Here is a 16521-nt window from a genome sequence, read left to right as displayed (position 1 = left end):
TGCCAAAAGAAAGATTGTTGTTCAAGTGAAATTTTAAATGTGGATACTACTTGTCTGAGAGTTCAGCGCAAATGTAATTGTATGACACCAAGCCAAATACTTGCAAATACACGTACGGCCACCAGATGGCGGTGAAGAACATGTGTTTGATTTAGGCAAGGCAAGGCCTTGCCTAAATAATTGTTCTTATACAATCCAAGTTCTCTGGTTTGACTGAACACTGCACCCTTCATTTTTTTCTGATACATAGCCTTAAACAAACTTTTAATCATAAACTGATTTATAGGTAGTGGCTTATAATGGGAAGCATGCTTTATTCAGATGCAATTCATTTTTTTTTTCATTTTATTTACAATAAACAGGGCTAAGACAGAGATCAACATTACAACTCCATTATATCCACTGGACAGACCAATTCCAACCTGATCTTGGAAAAATAAGAGTTCAGGTGATAGTAAGAATCTGAGGAGACATCACAATTATGACTTTAAAACATTAATGCCTTTCTGGTCGAAGTGGTTCCTGATGTAATCAGTGATGGCTTTCTCGTCGTTCAGCTCCTTCCTGAACACCATGATATAACACTTGGGGACCAAGTGACAACAGAGCATGCTGTGGCTGGACACAAGGACAGCCGCCGCCTTGATGGCCTCTGTGTAGACCCCGTCTCCGAACAGGTACACTGGTATGAAGATGATCCACACCACCAAAACCAGCAACATGCCGATGGTGACAAAGCTGGCGTTTTTGTACAGATCTGGCAGTTTTTTTCCTTTGAATGCAAAAAGGAAACTGACTATGGCCAATAAAGCCACATAGCTTAAAACAGCACCAAATAGAGCTTTGGATGTAGGATCACACTTAAGTTCGAAGGCTTTCTTATGTGGTTCTCTTTGAAGAGACGGTGGAAAACAGGCTAGCCATATTGTGCACAAGACCAGCTGGACCCCAAATAAAATAGCGACTACAGCCGGTGGCTGGTTGACCTTTCTGAGCCAGCCCCCCATATTCTGGGAAAAGGTGAAACACACTAAGATCTGGAGGAGGTTGGCCAGAACGCAGGAAACACAGAGAGTGAAAGCTATCCCAAATAGCGGCATACCTGTGCTGCAGGATAATGGAGAGGGTTTCACTATGAAGGTAAAGCTCAGGCAGAAGCAGGCGAGTAAGGAGAAAAGCTCCAAGAAACACAGGTAGCCGCCAACGGCTTTCACAATGGGAGTGCCTCGATTAACCACGAGTATAACACCCACCACAACGGTGGCAACAATCCCCATTATGTTGAAGATCGACAGGGTTGTAATAAAGGGGTTCTTCCATTTAAGGAATTCATGTTCTTTAACCAAACACTTGTCACGTTCCCAGGATGAATACTCACCTTCTTCACACTTTGTACAATTCTGCGTACCTGCAAAAATGTTCACTGACTGTTGAATACATTATTTAATTGAGCAGGGCTATCTATCTAACAAAAGTTGCATGGCTTGCAGAAAACATGCAATCAATGTGAATGATCCTTGCCAATATGCTTTTGGGTGACATCAACATAAGACAACATATTAACACATGACAAAGCGAATGGAAGGCTTTACAATTGAAATGTGATTAGAAAAACATTGATTTAGTTTGCCATTTACAATAATAACAAATGAGTATAATTCCCTCTTTATACTTTGTTACATGATATAAGTACTGATTGCTTACCAATTTCAGAAGAAACATAACCCTCACTACACACAATACAGTGCTTGCAGCATTTCATTCCATTTTTCATCAGCTCCTGTCCCACTGGACAGGTCTTACTGCAGTTGAAAGCAGTGAACTTTGGGGGAAGGACAGAATCAATTCAAATTGGTCATCCACTCAGTTTAAGCGATTCACTGTTCATTAAAATGGTAAATTAATTATGTTTAAATGTACATGTCTATGTTTCTATCATTTCATACACACACACACACACACACACACACACACACACACACACACACACACACACACACACACACACACACACACACACACACACACACACACACACACACACACACACACACACACACACACTTTGTTCTCACCGTTACATTAGCCATCGTTGCAACAAGGCTCGGGGGCAGATTGATCTTTCCTCCTGGCAGATACTCTCCAATAGTTCCCGAACTGGGCGAGTTCCATGCGACGATGTCATATCCAAGCATGGGGTCTCCATTATCATCAAACACTATGTGTGTGTCATTCACGGTGAGGTTGACATTCTTGATTTCGTTCAATAGCTGTAGCAACAGATACGATCAGACAACACGTTTAACAGGATATTCCATTTGTTCTTATATGGAGGGTAGAATCAAATAGTGTATGAAACATTGGATTTCTTTAAACCTGAATGTAACTTTTCTACTACAGCTATTTATTCCATTACGACCCATCCACGACTCAATCCATCCAGGGAACATCCCTGACCCCTCCCCTCATATACACAAACCCACCCACACCCAGACCCACACAGTGGAGATCCATCCTAATATGTTGGTGTGTTTTCAATATCAATTTGATTATTGAAAGGCCCTCAATGTAGCCTACCTCGTATGCCGTAAAGCTGGTATTTCGTTGACATTTTTCTCTGTCACACTTCATTAGACTACTCAGAGCATTGACTATTACTTCGACTGCCAAGTAGATATTGAGGGACAAATCCCAGAAAATGTAATGCACCAGACATCTTGTTTCCATACATTGGCTCGCCGTTAGTGAACAATTCAGCTTCTCTTGAGGGGCACTTTGACAGGGCGGATGGTTCAATTTATGGTACTCCCATAAGGGGTTTGAGGATTTTTCTTCGACCATTGAAGATACGTAGTCGGCAAAGCCTTCAACAATGTGACTTTTAAAGGCGATTCCAAAGAAGGGCCCGATTGCCTCGATGCCTGGGAGCTCTTTGATGTCAGAGGAGTTGGACCATGTATCACTAGCGATCCAAGTTCTGTTTAGGTTCCTCTGAATGGCGGCTTCCAGGACAAGCTTGACGTTTGACTCCCTGGTGAACAGAATGATAGCCTCGGCGGTCGAGTTTCCAATAGTGTCCATTAGCTCAGTTAATTGCTTTTGGGCATTGCTACCGCTGAGGTCTAAGTGGGCAGGCAGGATGAACTTAAAGTCAACGCACACATTATCCATGGCATTGAAACGATCCACCAGGCCGTCGCTGCCGTATTTGCCATACTCGTCGTCGCTGCCCACGATTCCGACCGTCCACCAGTTGAACGTCTTCACAAGCTCTGCCATGGCTTTGGTCTGCAGCACATCGCTGTTCACTGTCCGAAGAAAAGTGGGGAACTTGGCCTTCTTGCTGAGCAGTTCGCTGGTTGCTGCATAACTAATCTGGGTCCAGCAAACACACAAAGCACACACAAAAACTTAATTTTAGGCATCTATATTAGGGGTGGGAATCACACGGTACCTCACGATACGATATGTGATACATGGCCAACGATAATGATAATATCGCGATGCAGCGATTCTGCAATATTCTATATATTGTTAGAAAATCCTGTAACAATACATCGTGATATATTTCTAGCGATGAATACAAACACATGTGAAAAGGTAAAGTGCTGGGTTTCAGTCTTTATACATGGTCCATACTGAGTTTTTCCGTTACTCGTGTTTGGTTAGTTAACTTCCGTTCAAGTTTCCTTCATTCATGTGTTGAGCGCCACCTCAAGGAGCAGGGAAATCAGTTTAGAGCGCCTTATTTTATTATTTAAAATATCGATATTTGTGGCAATATTTCCTTTCTAACTCTTCAGTAATAAGGCATAAAAATGCAAAATAAATTATTTGCAAATATATATAGGCTATGTATACTTTTTTATCTAAATATATATTAGATATTTGTCGCCAGTGTATCGATTCTCATATCGCACGAAGAAGGGCGACGATATATCGCCGTATCGATATTCTGTCCTACCCCTTCCTCAATACTTATTTATTCTGATTGATGGTGGTTTTCACCTTCTCACAGAAAACTTTTATCTCATTAGGAATTAGATCATAGATCATGAGCCTATATGAAGCATACTTTTTCCTCTGTGGTTTGGGGCTTGACTCGCAGAGTAGTGAGTATTCAACATGTGGTTTATTCAGAGATGCCCATCACATGCCCTCTGGAGGCGGTTCACGAAGCATTTGGAACGCAGCCTCATTCCTTGTTCCAAATCGCATACTTTTTATTTTTTACTTGTAGGCCTACTACGTATAATACTGCAGCAACCCGTACAAAGTAGGCTACGTACTGTTGCACTGGTGCAATTGCGACATACAGGGGATTGCACTGATTAGCACAACTGTAGTGCCACCAATGAAATGATTTCCACGCGCTCAGTGGATGGGACGTATCGTCCAAGGATTCTAGAAGAGAATAGCCCAAAAAAGAATGAAAAGTATATAACTTAACATGTTGTGTTGACCACTCTTGTGTGTGTGTGTGTGTGTGTGTGTGTGTGTGTGTGTGTGTGTGTAAAAGTAGAAACTGACGGTTAGCGCTACAAGTATGTGGTCCTAATGTCTGCTTTAATATCGTTTTGTCTACATAAAGCAAGAGAACCAAATGCATTGACATAATCCCCTACCTGGGCGATCGATGACAGGGTTAATATTCGTGCAACAGCGATGGACACTTCGGAAGAACCCTCGCCGATCACTGCTTTGACTCGAGGGTCGGGCGCTGAACTGGGCTTCCTTCCAGGTAACAACCCACACTGGGGGTCCAGTTGGTCGATGGACATGTTGAGGGCCATCCGCATGGCCAGGGATACATCCCCGCAGGTATCGTACACGTCGTAGCCAAGTGTCACATTAGGCAGAGCTCTGCGCTGGTTTACCCTCTTGATCGCAAATATCATCATTTGAGCAGCTAGGAATTGTTGAAAATGATACCTGCACAAAAAATCAACAAGGAAAGACGGTTAATGTAAAAAAACAACAACATTATTAATTGATTTGAGTTTGGCTGTACTCACTCGTTGCACGAGACGTGCCTCGATGACGGGAAGGTGCGATTGGGTTGTAAGTGAATCGGGAAAAGCCCTCCGATGATGACGTCCCCATCGGAGTACTCATGTAGGGGCTGGTGAGTCGCTGCTGGAAGGGTGCAAAGCAGACCCGGGAAACATAACACACAACGCAACAGAAAGCACCACATGCTGCCCACCCTGGAGTGTACCGCACTGGGGAAGGTTGAGGCTCCTAGTTCTGCTGCTGCTATTTTTCAGTTCCCTGAAAGAGACAATCATAATCTGTAAATAGGGGAAGTCAGAGAAACTATTTCCCTTGCCTGTCCCAGGTCCCTTTTATAAGTCAAATACATGCCACTTCATATGCAAAGCATCTATTTTTATCTCAAGTTGCAGCCTGGGAGCTATACAAATAAATATGAACATTAAATTGAATGTCTCTTGAGCATTGGATATTCTGTGCCAATGTGTGTGCCTGGACTTTTGTGTGCAAAACTAATGGCAGCATGTTTTGAATAGCTCCGAAACTCTGCTAGCTCTGTGAAATTAAGTTGGGAACAATGCCTCAGTTAACCATGCAAGTAAGACTGTGCGAATGACACTGTGTAGGCCAACCAAAATCCCGCCATGATGGATGCATCAGGCCCAAATAATCCGGCCAGTTTTGTACATTTATATATTAACCACTAGGTGTCAGAGCTGTCAAGGTACCAGAATCAGTCTACAAAACAACTGATCATCAGCAAGACAGTCAAATGGAAACCTGACAAGTTTCACACGATGCATATCAACGGTGCCCCCATGATGGCATTTGTTTCAGCATCTGTTTTTTCAATAGCTAAACTTACCCTCTGGTTATCCTAATACGGAAGCTGGAAAAAATGAAAAACAACAAACAAAGCCAAACCAATTTATTGCATCCATATAAGCTAGTGTTTTTTTGTGGGTGCAAGTAGGCCTAAACTTTCAAATATGCCTAAAAATCGATAGTGCATGATAAAAAAGACATTTCCATATTTTCGTTAGGCTACACGTGTAGGCCTGCAAGACACAACAAACAAAAATAACAGACTTAACACAGAGGTTAGGTTGCATCATTGCATTATGCTTGGGGACATAATGGATTGATTGCCACTCACTACTAGTCAGCGGTGGTTCAAATAGGTTTAAGGCATGTGGCATGGATACTACATGTAGGCATACATTTATAGTATGTATGCCTGTCAGTCAAAAGTAGTGTTCCATAATTTTTGGAACACCTGCGGCAACGTTTCATCCGCAGTGCTGTTAGATCTATTCCATGTAGCCTAGCTACATAGGCCTACATCACAGCAATGCACTTTCTATTATTTTAACAAATGAGGAGAGTTAATACATTGCTTTTTTAGTCTCTTTATAGGCCATCCCTTTCTCCAGTTTTTCATGTAAGCGTGTCATCACTACTTTCCATGAACTATTTTCCATTCGTCCTGCTTTGCCAGATGCTCTATTAGTAGGTCCATTACAGCTAAAATAAGCAAACGTATTACTATATGAACGTTGACTATAGCCTAGTTTAACAGCTCGACCGATCAACCGGTTGCGAGTCCAAATCTTGACATGTGGGTTAATTAGTAGTCATGGCTACTGAACCATGGACGCGATTGCTCCTTTCGATTGGGCAATGGCTTGACACCCACGCAGAGCAGGGCATATAAAACATTCAACGCTGTCAGGGAGTCCGAGAGGCGCAACGACCCTGAAAGATAACTATTTGGGCGCGCAAAATGAATCTATTAATCGGTGGACTTGTTTGTTGGATTGGCATGCTGGCGACCAGAACGCAGGGGACTTATCAACGTTATGGAGCTTATCAGAGTCACCGACCCGCGGACAGGTTTTTAAATCCCGGGCGACCACACGTACCGCCAAGAGTCTATCAGAGCTTTCAAAATGTTAAAATGATTGATCCCAGGTTCAAAGAAGCCTTTCCAAATGGACAATCGTTCCAAACCATCCTTCCAAGAGAATATACGGTCAAAGGCTTTCAGCAGAGTCCTCGGCCATTTAACCAAGCGCCATTTAACCAAGCGCCAATCAACCAAGCACCATTTAGCCAAGCGCCAAATCCATCGCAAATCAACCAATCGCCAATCAACCGAGCGCCAGTCAAACAAGCGCCAGTCAAACAAGCGCCCATCAACCAATCTCTAATCAACCAAGCACCAATCAAGCTATCGCCAGTCGTTCCTGATGCAATCAGAACAGCGCCATTCAACCAAGCGTCAATCAACCAAGAGTCGGTTAATCAAGCTCGGCGAAAGGAAGTCAGCAACCATCTATCGCAGAATCTTCCAGAGCAAGAAGGTGAGTACACTTCCCTATTAATTGGAACACATTTTTTGTGTGCACATTGGGCCATATCAACAAGTACCAAAAAGGTAGTTGATAGCACAACACATCTAAAAACAAATTAAATGGCAAGTGAAAAACAAATTCCATCTCTTAAATATAATCAGTTTATAGATTCGTTTATAATCATCCTGCGAACAATGTTATTCTATAATTTCCTATAGTCATATCTATAGGATATGACTATAGGTTTGACTGTTACACTATACTAAGGCGATATTAAATACATAACTTAAAAGATAGATTGATATACATTTTTTAACAATTAGAAAAGCTTGGATACTATCATATCGTGTGTGTGCAGGGCCGTTGCACCAAATCCTGGGCCCTGTATACAAGAGGTACTGATGGCCCCCCCCCCCGAATTCCCCCTACCAGCCCCCTGCGCTGAATTGTTGACGGGGGGGGGTAGGAGACGTGGCCGTGTGCGACTCCTAACACTATGGGCTGGTGGATAATTCAAATAAAATATTAAAAAATATATATATATATATATTTTTTTTTTTTATTGCCATGGGCCCCCCCTCTGCCTTGGGCCCCCCCAGGACTGCCTCACTTTCCCCCGCAGTCCGTCGCCCTGTGTGTGTGTGTGTGTGTGTGTGTGTGTGTGTGTGTGTGTGTGTGTGTGTGTGTGTGTGTGTGTGTGTGTGTGTGTGTGTGTGTGTGTGTGTGTGTGTGTGTGAAGGCTAAATCACACCTCTCAGTCGAGCATGCCAAGATCCGCGTTTGCCTCCCCACCCTTTTGTTTCTGAAAATTAGTAATTGAAACTTGCTCTCCAAATGTCACATAGGATTATTTTAGGCAAATTATTCTATTTACTTATAATCAAATGATACATATCTCATAATCCCATCTCATTAATCTATTTTTGAGAGACTCAATTTAACACACTTTCACGTTTATTGTTCATCCTGTATCAACTGAAATACCTTTTTCAATGTACGCCTCGTTTACACAGCGGCAAGGTCAAACTGCAGGAACCGGCCCATCGACCTGGTGTTCATCATAGACAGCTCTCGCAGTGTGCGGCCCGTCGAGTTCGAGAAGGCCAAGGACTTCCTCCAGGACATGGTGGACAACCTGGAGATCGGCCAGGACTCCACGCGGGTGGGCGTGGTCAACTACGCCAGCACGGTGCAGCTCGACTTCATGCTCAAGACGTACTTCGACAAGACCTCCGTGAAGCAGGCGCTGGCCCGCATCGAGCCCCTCTCGTCGGGTACCATGACGGGCCTGGCCATCAAGACCGCCATGGAGCGGGCCTTCACCGCCGAGTCGGGCGCTCGGCCCGCCTCCATGAACATTGCCAAGGTGGCCATCATCGTCACGGACGGCCGGCCCCAGGACAAGGTTCAGGACGTGGCCGCGGCGGCGCGGGCGTCCGGCATCGAGATCTACGCGGTGGGCGTGGACAGAGCCGACATGGAGTCCCTGCGGCTCATGGCCAGCCCCCCTCTGGATGACCACGTCTTCTATGTGGAGACCTATGGGGTCATTGAGAAGCTTGCATCTAAATTTAGGGAAACCTTGTGCGGTAAGGATGATGGGGGGAGTGCGGAGACGCCAGCGGCATACGGGGGGGTGTTTGACTCCGGAGTAGGCGTAGTTGCCAATCGCGGCGGTAATGGAGTTGATAACGGAAATGAGAAAAAGGAGGAAACCACCGGTATGTCAGACTCAACCTTTTTGAAAGCGCCTGTGATTGTGTGGGCTAGCATCAAAAAGGGCCTGTTCCATTCCAAAGTCACCCGTGTTCTTCTTAGGTGTAGAAGGCATATGGCAAAAATAAAGTTATAGCATCACCAGTATGCTGCCATTGGCTGCATCATCCACTAACAAAGTGTCCATTTAATGTGTGGATGGTCTACTCAACTCACCAAAAGAAGACAACACAAATCTGGTCTTCCAACTGATCAGCCAGGGTGAACTCTATCTAACTTTAACCACTTTGGAATGATTTGGAGCCCAGCATGATGCTGCCCACACTTGTTACAGGCCTCGCTCAACTCTTGGCACTCCTGCACGGCACTTTGACCTGGCCCTGTGCACACTGCTCGGTAACCTGATGTGGTTACAAAAGATGCTTAGAGTGCTCAAATGAGGTAACGGCTAACAAAGCATCTTACCAAAAACATTAAGCCTAGATAAGAACGCGTCTCAACAGTGCTCTTTGATCACAGTGTAAGGGGTAACTTGTTAGGGGGGATTACATTTAAGGACCATCGAGGCTAATATCAGCGCGATATTTTCTCTTAATGCTCAAATGAAATTAACGATCATGAGATCATTAGACAGCGAACATACCTCTTTAATTATGGTGTGTTTGAAGTCGCAATGTGTAACATTTCAACTAGATCATTGCGTGAATTAACCTGACCACATCGGTAGTCAATGCTGCTGGACAGTTATTGAAATAATGTTATCGATAAAAAGACGTCCTAAAAATGATATATTCTACGAATAAATAACGCTGTGCCACCCGTACCTCTCTCTTTGTTAAGAATAATCGTACTATCGACGCACCCATGACCCCTACCACTCACGCCACCCAGCCAGCCGAACTTTGCTAGTACGCTAGAAAATTAGAGTGTAAAGAAAATACGGTTATTGAGTGGTTCAAATTCAGAAGTCTCCCGCCTACCAATTGGGAAGGGCTAAATCGTACACATTGCAGCATTAATAAAGACGAGCGATTAGGCACTGTAAAACCACCTATTTACGGTCATTCACTTTTCTGCTATTTGCTGGGAGAAGCGTATTTGCTTTGCGGCTTGATGCAGGGTGCTAGTGCTCTCGCCTCCATACCTCTGCTCAACGCACATCACGAAATGTGGAATTTAGTTGAACTGGTTACCACATTCACTACTTCTTTGTTTAAACTTAAGAGTCTGTTTTAAACTCGTGGGATTTTTATTTGCAACCAAACAAAGCTGTTTTGGTTGAATTATAAATGGTAATTAGGTGTGTTATTATTATTATTAAAGTGATCTTTGATCTTGTCTATCTGCTTCGTAATAATCAGCACTGCACATCGCTTTATTACCATAGAATTAATATGCTTATAACCCAAAACTAACACACACTAACAGAATTACTAGCACTGTCAGTGTCAAGGTAGCCAATGAGAAATGGAAAGTGTCTCTTTTCAGGTCTGGATGCATGTTCTATGGGACACAACTGCCAGCACACATGTGTCAACAGCGGCAACTCGTTCTACTGTACGTGCCGTGTGGGCTATGTCTTGAATATGGACAAGAAGACATGCTCACGTAAGACATTTCCTTTCGGTGTCTTTTTGTCCTTCTACCTCTGTGGGGCTCAGGCCCTCTATGGTTCTCCACCATGGACCAAGAGTTGATGTGGAATTTTTCCTTCTGGTCAAACTCTCCATCGACTCTTGTGACTAATTCTTTGTGTTTTTGTGTCTTGTTTTTGTGTTTTGTGTCACCGACATTTCCACACAATTGTATTCTTACAACATATATAGCAACTATCGATACAAAAATCGGAAAAGTAGGATACATGGGCCATACGTGAGTTTCACGTACCCTAACCCTTATATGTCCAATCATTATGTGGGAGCTTTTAAGAAACTTTCCAGAAAAAAGCCAAGGGGTCCTTTGGCTGTTGGCAGCCGGCAACGGCAGTGAGACATGTGACTTCTTCACAGGGTCCGATCCGTGCTCCCAAGGACACAGCTGCCAGCATATTTGTGTCAACAGTGGCGACTCGTATACCTGCAAGTGCCGAGAGGGTTACACCTTGAGCACAGACCGGAAAACGTGCTCACGTATGAACTTAATGTTTGTTTCTCTGGCTGGTCAAAGAATGGTCAAGTCACCACCTTTGATGTTGTGTATTTAATTGCTTTTTACTTAAACTTTAACTCAGAGTGAAGCCATAGCATTATAGCCTATAGCTTCACCGTCCCCCCAATGATTTATACTGTAAATGCAGGGCATCCTTGCAACTACCCTTTTAAGGTCACATAGCCAATACAAATGGCCATGTTGTAATGTTCTTGCAAAAATAATGAAGGAAACCATCTTTATTTCCAGGTAGTGATGTATGTGCTCAGGGAAACAACTGCCAGCACATCTGCGTCAACAACGGCAACTCGTACACTTGCCAGTGTCGAACGGGATTCGTGTTGAACGCAGACCAGAGAACTTGCTCACGTGAGATTATTGCTATTGCTGGAACGCATTTTTTACACATTTTTCTGAGACACCCTGACAGTGACATCGTAATACTCTGAATTCGGTATAACGACGTACAAATAAGAAGTTGGATGGCTGACAAACCTTTAAGCAATTCAACTGTTATTTTGTGTCATAAATAACAACAACAAACTTTTTATTTCCAGGTGCTGATGCTTGTGCACAAGGCCACAACTGCCAGCACATTTGTGCCAACAACGGTGCCTCGTACGTCTGCCAGTGTCGCACGGGGTTCATGCTGAACGCCGACAAGAGCACCTGCTCACGTGAGTAGATTACTATCAATTCAAATGAGCTATTGCCTCATTCGGCCAATGCATACAAATCAGAAGGGACTTGGCCGCCAAATGGGCTGCAAAATAATTCAACGCTGCTGTTTCAGGGTGTCAATCAAAAGACACCTACTAAAAACAATCGCATCACAACCTTGTTTTTCAGAGATTTCAGCGGATTTCTGTCCCCAAGGACACAACTGCCAGCACATCTGCGTCAACAACGTGAACTCGTACACTTGCCAGTGCCGAACGGGATTCATGTTGAACGCAGACCAGAAAACTTGTTCACGTAAGAATATTGCTATTGCTGCAAACAATTTTTACATATTTTTCTGATCATGAGTTCACACCAAGAGCGAAGGTGCGGCACAAATACATTCATAGTCCATGCAAATCAAATTCGGATGATACTACTCATGCGAATGATGGAGATTCGTCGCTCAAGTTGGAATATTTGAACTTTCCTGCGAGTTTCTCCTGATGCTGAATTGATCACTCGAGAAAAGCTTGCGGTTCGGGCAAGCAATCTCGCCCAAGTAACGCGAGAACAATATTCACTCCGCTTTTGGTGTGAAAGCACCCTGCAAAAGTTCCTGTCATTGAAAAGAAAAATTGTGTCATAAAAAACGACGTCAAACAATGACACATTTTATTTCCAGGTGCTGATGCTTGTGCACAAGGACACAACTGCCAGCACATTTGTGCCAACAACGGTGCCTCGTACGTCTGCCAGTGTCGCACGGGGTTCACGCTGAACGCTGACAAGAGCACCTGCTCCCGTGAGAAAATCAAATGTTCATAAAGATATCTTTGTCAGTTTCTCTAAACCTCTTGATGTTTACCTACAGGCATCAGGGGGAGGGGCCAATTATCTAACAGTCAAATGATGTGGGCCTACAATTGAACATTTTGTTTTATGACAGACATTTAACAGCCACAAAAGTAATTAGAACAGAAAAATCATACCTGCAACAAGCATCAACAAAATAACTCAAACCCAATGACACATTGGGACCTTTTTGTCTCCAGGCGCAGATGTGTGTTCTCAGGGCAACACCTGCCAACACATCTGTGTTAACAAAGGTGACTCGTACACTTGCCAGTGTCGAACGGGATTCGTGTTGAACGCAGACCAGAGAACTTGCTCACGTGAGAACATGAAATGTTTCCATTAATATTTGGTGGAGTGTACTCATATTATTGGACTACATATCTTCACAATCCAGCAAAAGATTTAAAATGTTGTTCACATGGTCAATACACCTCACAACTAGTTGTGCAGGGTTCTATATCATCAAAGGACACAACTACAAAACACAACATAACAACCTTATTTTTCAGGTGCGGATGTCTGTCCCCAAGGACACAACTGCCAGCACATCTGCGTCAACAACGTCAACTCGTACACTTGCCAGTGCCGAACGGGATTCATGTTGAACACAGACCAGAGAACTTGTTCACGTGAGCAGCTCATGGTTAATCTTTGGATTGCAGGAAACAATTTAAGTGTTGTGATATCATGAGTGCTGGTTCATTGACACAGCTTGATTTGAAGTGTCACTGAGTCTCCGGTCTGGGCCAAAATAACTGCTCAAAGAATAACAGATTAGATTGCTTGAAGAGTTGTGGATGGAGGAGTTCAGGACTTGTAGATTAGGCTAGGGTGTTAGTTAAATATGAGGGAAATTGAAGTGGAACACAAGCTGAACTAAGTGAAACAAACTCAGGACAGTGTGTTAAATTGATAGTAAATATAGTTACACACGTTTTTGAATCAGACAAAGACAATGAAAGGAGACAAATCCAATGAAATATACTTTTAGTTGGAGATGCAGACCAGGGGACTAGTTCACATGAGATCCCCCGCTTTTTCAACAGTTGAAAATGCATGCATCAATCTGTCAAACATTTCCTTACAATATTTGAGCACTAAAGCAATACAGTAATTTCAGCGCTCGGGAGAAAAATGGAAGCTAGATGCTGAGCAATAATTGCACGTGTCCAAACTATTGTCTATCACATGAATGTATTGGACTAGCTGTACACTTTCTTGGATGAAAATAGACAACTAACAACCAGTTAATGAAACAATCAATCTTTTTTCCAGGTGGTGATCTGTGTGCTCTGGGAAATAACTGTCAGCACGTCTGCATGAATAACGGTAACTCGTACGTCTGTCAGTGTCGCACTGGATACGTCTTGAACGCAGACCAGGCCACTTGTTCACGTGAGTTATCTTTTTCTGTACATCATTATGAATTGCATCTAGGATTCATTTGATTTTCCTACACAGTATTCCATTGTGTGACTTAAGCTATGCCTAAGCCTAATTAAGGCGCTTTCTTAACGATATTTAGCACATATATGAGCAGTTTCAGCAAAGACAATTTGAAAGAAATGAGTTTTACTTTCCAGTCAAGTCCTCCAAACTATTGCAATAAAGGATTCTGGAGAATCACCAAATCTTAATGCATCATCATCATTTGATGATGGGTTCGAGTTGCCCTGAATCAGGTTCTGGGTATTCTGTGTCTCAATTCAGTGTCACTCATTTTGCATTGGCCAGGTATGGAGATCAATGCTGCTGGAAGAATTGCATTCAGAATTATACGTAGATCACTACTACTGTACCTGATGATATAATGTATGTGTTGTGCTGGTATAAAGTAGGGTAACAAATTATGGGAAGTGATGGAATGAGCCATCATTTCAAGATAAAGTGGAAGTTGGTGATGCTTTGGATCTGCTGTCTTGTCTGTTTTCTTATGTATCATCATACCCAGGTCAATGTGCTACGGACATATGGTAGCAGTATTAATTATCAATTATTTGCGGTTACACTGTTTGAGTTTGAATGTATCGTATGAATGCTTTTTAATGTATGCTTTTTTTTTCTTGCCTATATATGTGACACTGGATTGGAATGATTACAATGATCATAATGCATCCCAATCACACTAACACAAAACAAACAAGATAAATATTGTAACAAATGATTAATGCTGCAGATTCAATTAATGATTTTCAGATTGTTTTTTGTAAATTTTGTAAAACACGGTAACTCGTACGTCCATTTTTAAAATCGAATCATTGTTTATTTGATATCATACTTGTACACAGAAAGTAAGAGACGTCTGCAAAGTAATGTATGTGTATTTATATATTTATATATTATTATTATTTACAAAATGTTGCAATTCTCCTTTCAGAGGAAATGCGTGGGGAAATAACTGAAGACGCTTGCATGTGTGAAGCTCAAGTGGCATTCCAGAAAAAAGTCCAGTCTACCTTCCAGGACCTGAACAAAAAACATATCCTTTTCGACTTGAAAGATTCTTGATAAAGACATGAATTGGGACTGGGTGAATGAATGGCTGGTCGACTGGAAGTTTATTGATGGAAATATATTTGGATTTGATTATTCAAAGCAATATTTTCCCATGCATATCAATGGTAAACATCAGTATGTAAAATCGCAGACTGCCACAATGTTGCTGTTGATATCCTTGACAGTTGGTCCACTCGATCAGATTTCGACCAAGCTGACTCAGATGGAACAGAAACAGAATTTCTCCTGAAGAGAATGAGAGAGAAGCACCCAGAATAATGTTTGGCAAGGTCATTTGCCAAACTTTAATGCGCAGATTCTATTTAATCTATTAGTCTCAAAATACAATTTGAATTAATATTGTGCATCATTGTATGGTACTTTTTTACCTTCATCATAACACATTATTTATGCATATATATCAGTATACATGCAGGCACTGTTGTCTGTAATGTCTGGATATATTGAGCTTTGATAAGTCTGGAAATATGATTGGAAGTAAGCAGTTGATATTCCATGTGTGCAATGTGTAACGCAGGAAAGTTTGTAACATGAACATGATGTTGGGTTGATGAGAGTGGATCAACGGGATACTTTGTTTGCTTGTAAAGAAAATGTTTAATTATTTAGGAGATATTGGACCTCAATATATATATATATACTGTAGATTCATTCATTAAAAACACTTGACAAACACACACATATGTTTTTATTCTATCTAAAAATGTGTCCTCAGCGGTATTTTAATGAGATCCAGCCTAAGAGAGATTGAACTGTGATTATCCGGGGCAGTGGCATGGACGTGTCACCGCACAACACTGCAGATTATCTCTGAGAAACAAAATATATCATTACATGATTATGAATTTTGTTACGTGATGCTCTTTTTAGGGGAGGACAATGCCAAATTGCAGAAACTCATGATTGTTGAGCTAATGTGATTAACCTCCAAGGAAGCTTCTGGTTGAATAGAAATAGAGTTCACGTGTAAATAATTAGAAGGCCACAGAGAGAAATACATGTTTAATGATCAACGAGTAGGATCGGCTTATGAATGACCCCAAAACACTGCCCAATTAGCATTCATGAAGTACATGGATCAGTGCCCATCCGTCGCTTGGTTCAGGGCTTTGTCTTGAAAATATGTTAACATTGAGTTGTGTTACCTGTAGTATTTTGACAGTATATTAAACAATTTTCTCATTGCCAAATAAATACACGTATCTTATTTACACATTGTGTATTCGTGGTATTATCTATGATATCCATGGGTTTGATCCTTGACTTGTGTTCTGTG

General features: G+C 42.3%; 2 protein-coding genes across 2 annotated transcripts; one reads left to right on the top strand and one right to left on the bottom strand.

Annotated features, from left to right (window-relative positions):
- Positions 1–349: 349 nt before the first annotated feature.
- On the bottom strand, positions 350–5419 carry LOC132457661 (G-protein coupled receptor family C group 6 member A-like). The gene is made up of 6 exons (XM_060051941.1): positions 5016–5419; positions 4626–4932; positions 2578–3375; positions 2076–2270; positions 1705–1822; positions 350–1408 (listed from the first exon to the last, which is right to left on the bottom strand). The coding sequence occupies exons 1-6, from the start codon at positions 5195–5197 to the stop codon at positions 480–482; spliced, it is 2529 nt and encodes an 842-aa protein (XP_059907924.1). The 5' UTR covers positions 5198–5419; the 3' UTR covers positions 350–479.
- A 975-nt stretch (positions 5420–6394) lies between these two features.
- Positions 6395–16456, top strand: LOC132457660 (matrilin-3-like). Its single transcript, XM_060051940.1, has 13 exons — positions 6395–7355; positions 8360–8935; positions 10551–10670; positions 11072–11191; positions 11460–11579; positions 11768–11887; positions 12060–12185; positions 12556–12675; positions 12926–13045; positions 13238–13357; positions 14004–14123; positions 15106–15207; positions 15419–16456. Exons 1-13 carry the CDS (start codon positions 6776–6778, stop codon positions 15472–15474), a joined length of 2400 nt encoding a protein of 799 aa, XP_059907923.1. The 5' UTR covers positions 6395–6775; the 3' UTR covers positions 15475–16456.
- Positions 16457–16521: the final 65 nt, after the last annotated feature.

This window comes from Gadus macrocephalus, chromosome 5 (genome assembly GCF_031168955.1).
Source record: "Gadus macrocephalus chromosome 5, ASM3116895v1".
Lineage (NCBI taxonomy): Eukaryota > Metazoa > Chordata > Actinopteri > Gadiformes > Gadidae > Gadus > Gadus macrocephalus.
This window is presented reverse-complemented; position numbering and strand designations above follow the sequence as displayed.

Excerpts from the sequence above, each read along its gene's own strand:
- LOC132457660 (XM_060051940.1), top strand. The coding sequence starts at position 6,776 with ATGAATCTATTAATCGGTGGACTTGTTTGTTGGATTGGCATGCTGGCG. Across the intron at positions 7,356-8,359 it reads GAATCTTCCAGAGCAAGAAG|CGGCAAGGTCAAACTGCAGG; the intron begins GTGAGTACACTT and ends TCGTTTACACAG. Across the intron at positions 13,358-14,003 it reads AGACCAGAGAACTTGTTCAC|GTGGTGATCTGTGTGCTCTG; the intron begins GTGAGCAGCTCA and ends TCTTTTTTCCAG.
- LOC132457661 (XM_060051941.1), bottom strand. The coding sequence starts at position 5,197 with ATGTGGTGCTTTCTGTTGCGTTGTGTGTTATGTTTCCCGGGTCTGCTT. Across the intron at positions 4,933-5,015 it reads AGGCACGTCTCGTGCAACGA|GTATCATTTTCAACAATTCC; the intron begins GTGAGTACAGCC and ends TTTTTTGTGCAG. Across the intron at positions 1,823-2,075 it reads CAACGATGGCTAATGTAACG|TTCACTGCTTTCAACTGCAG; the intron begins GTGAGAACAAAG and ends CTTCCCCCAAAG.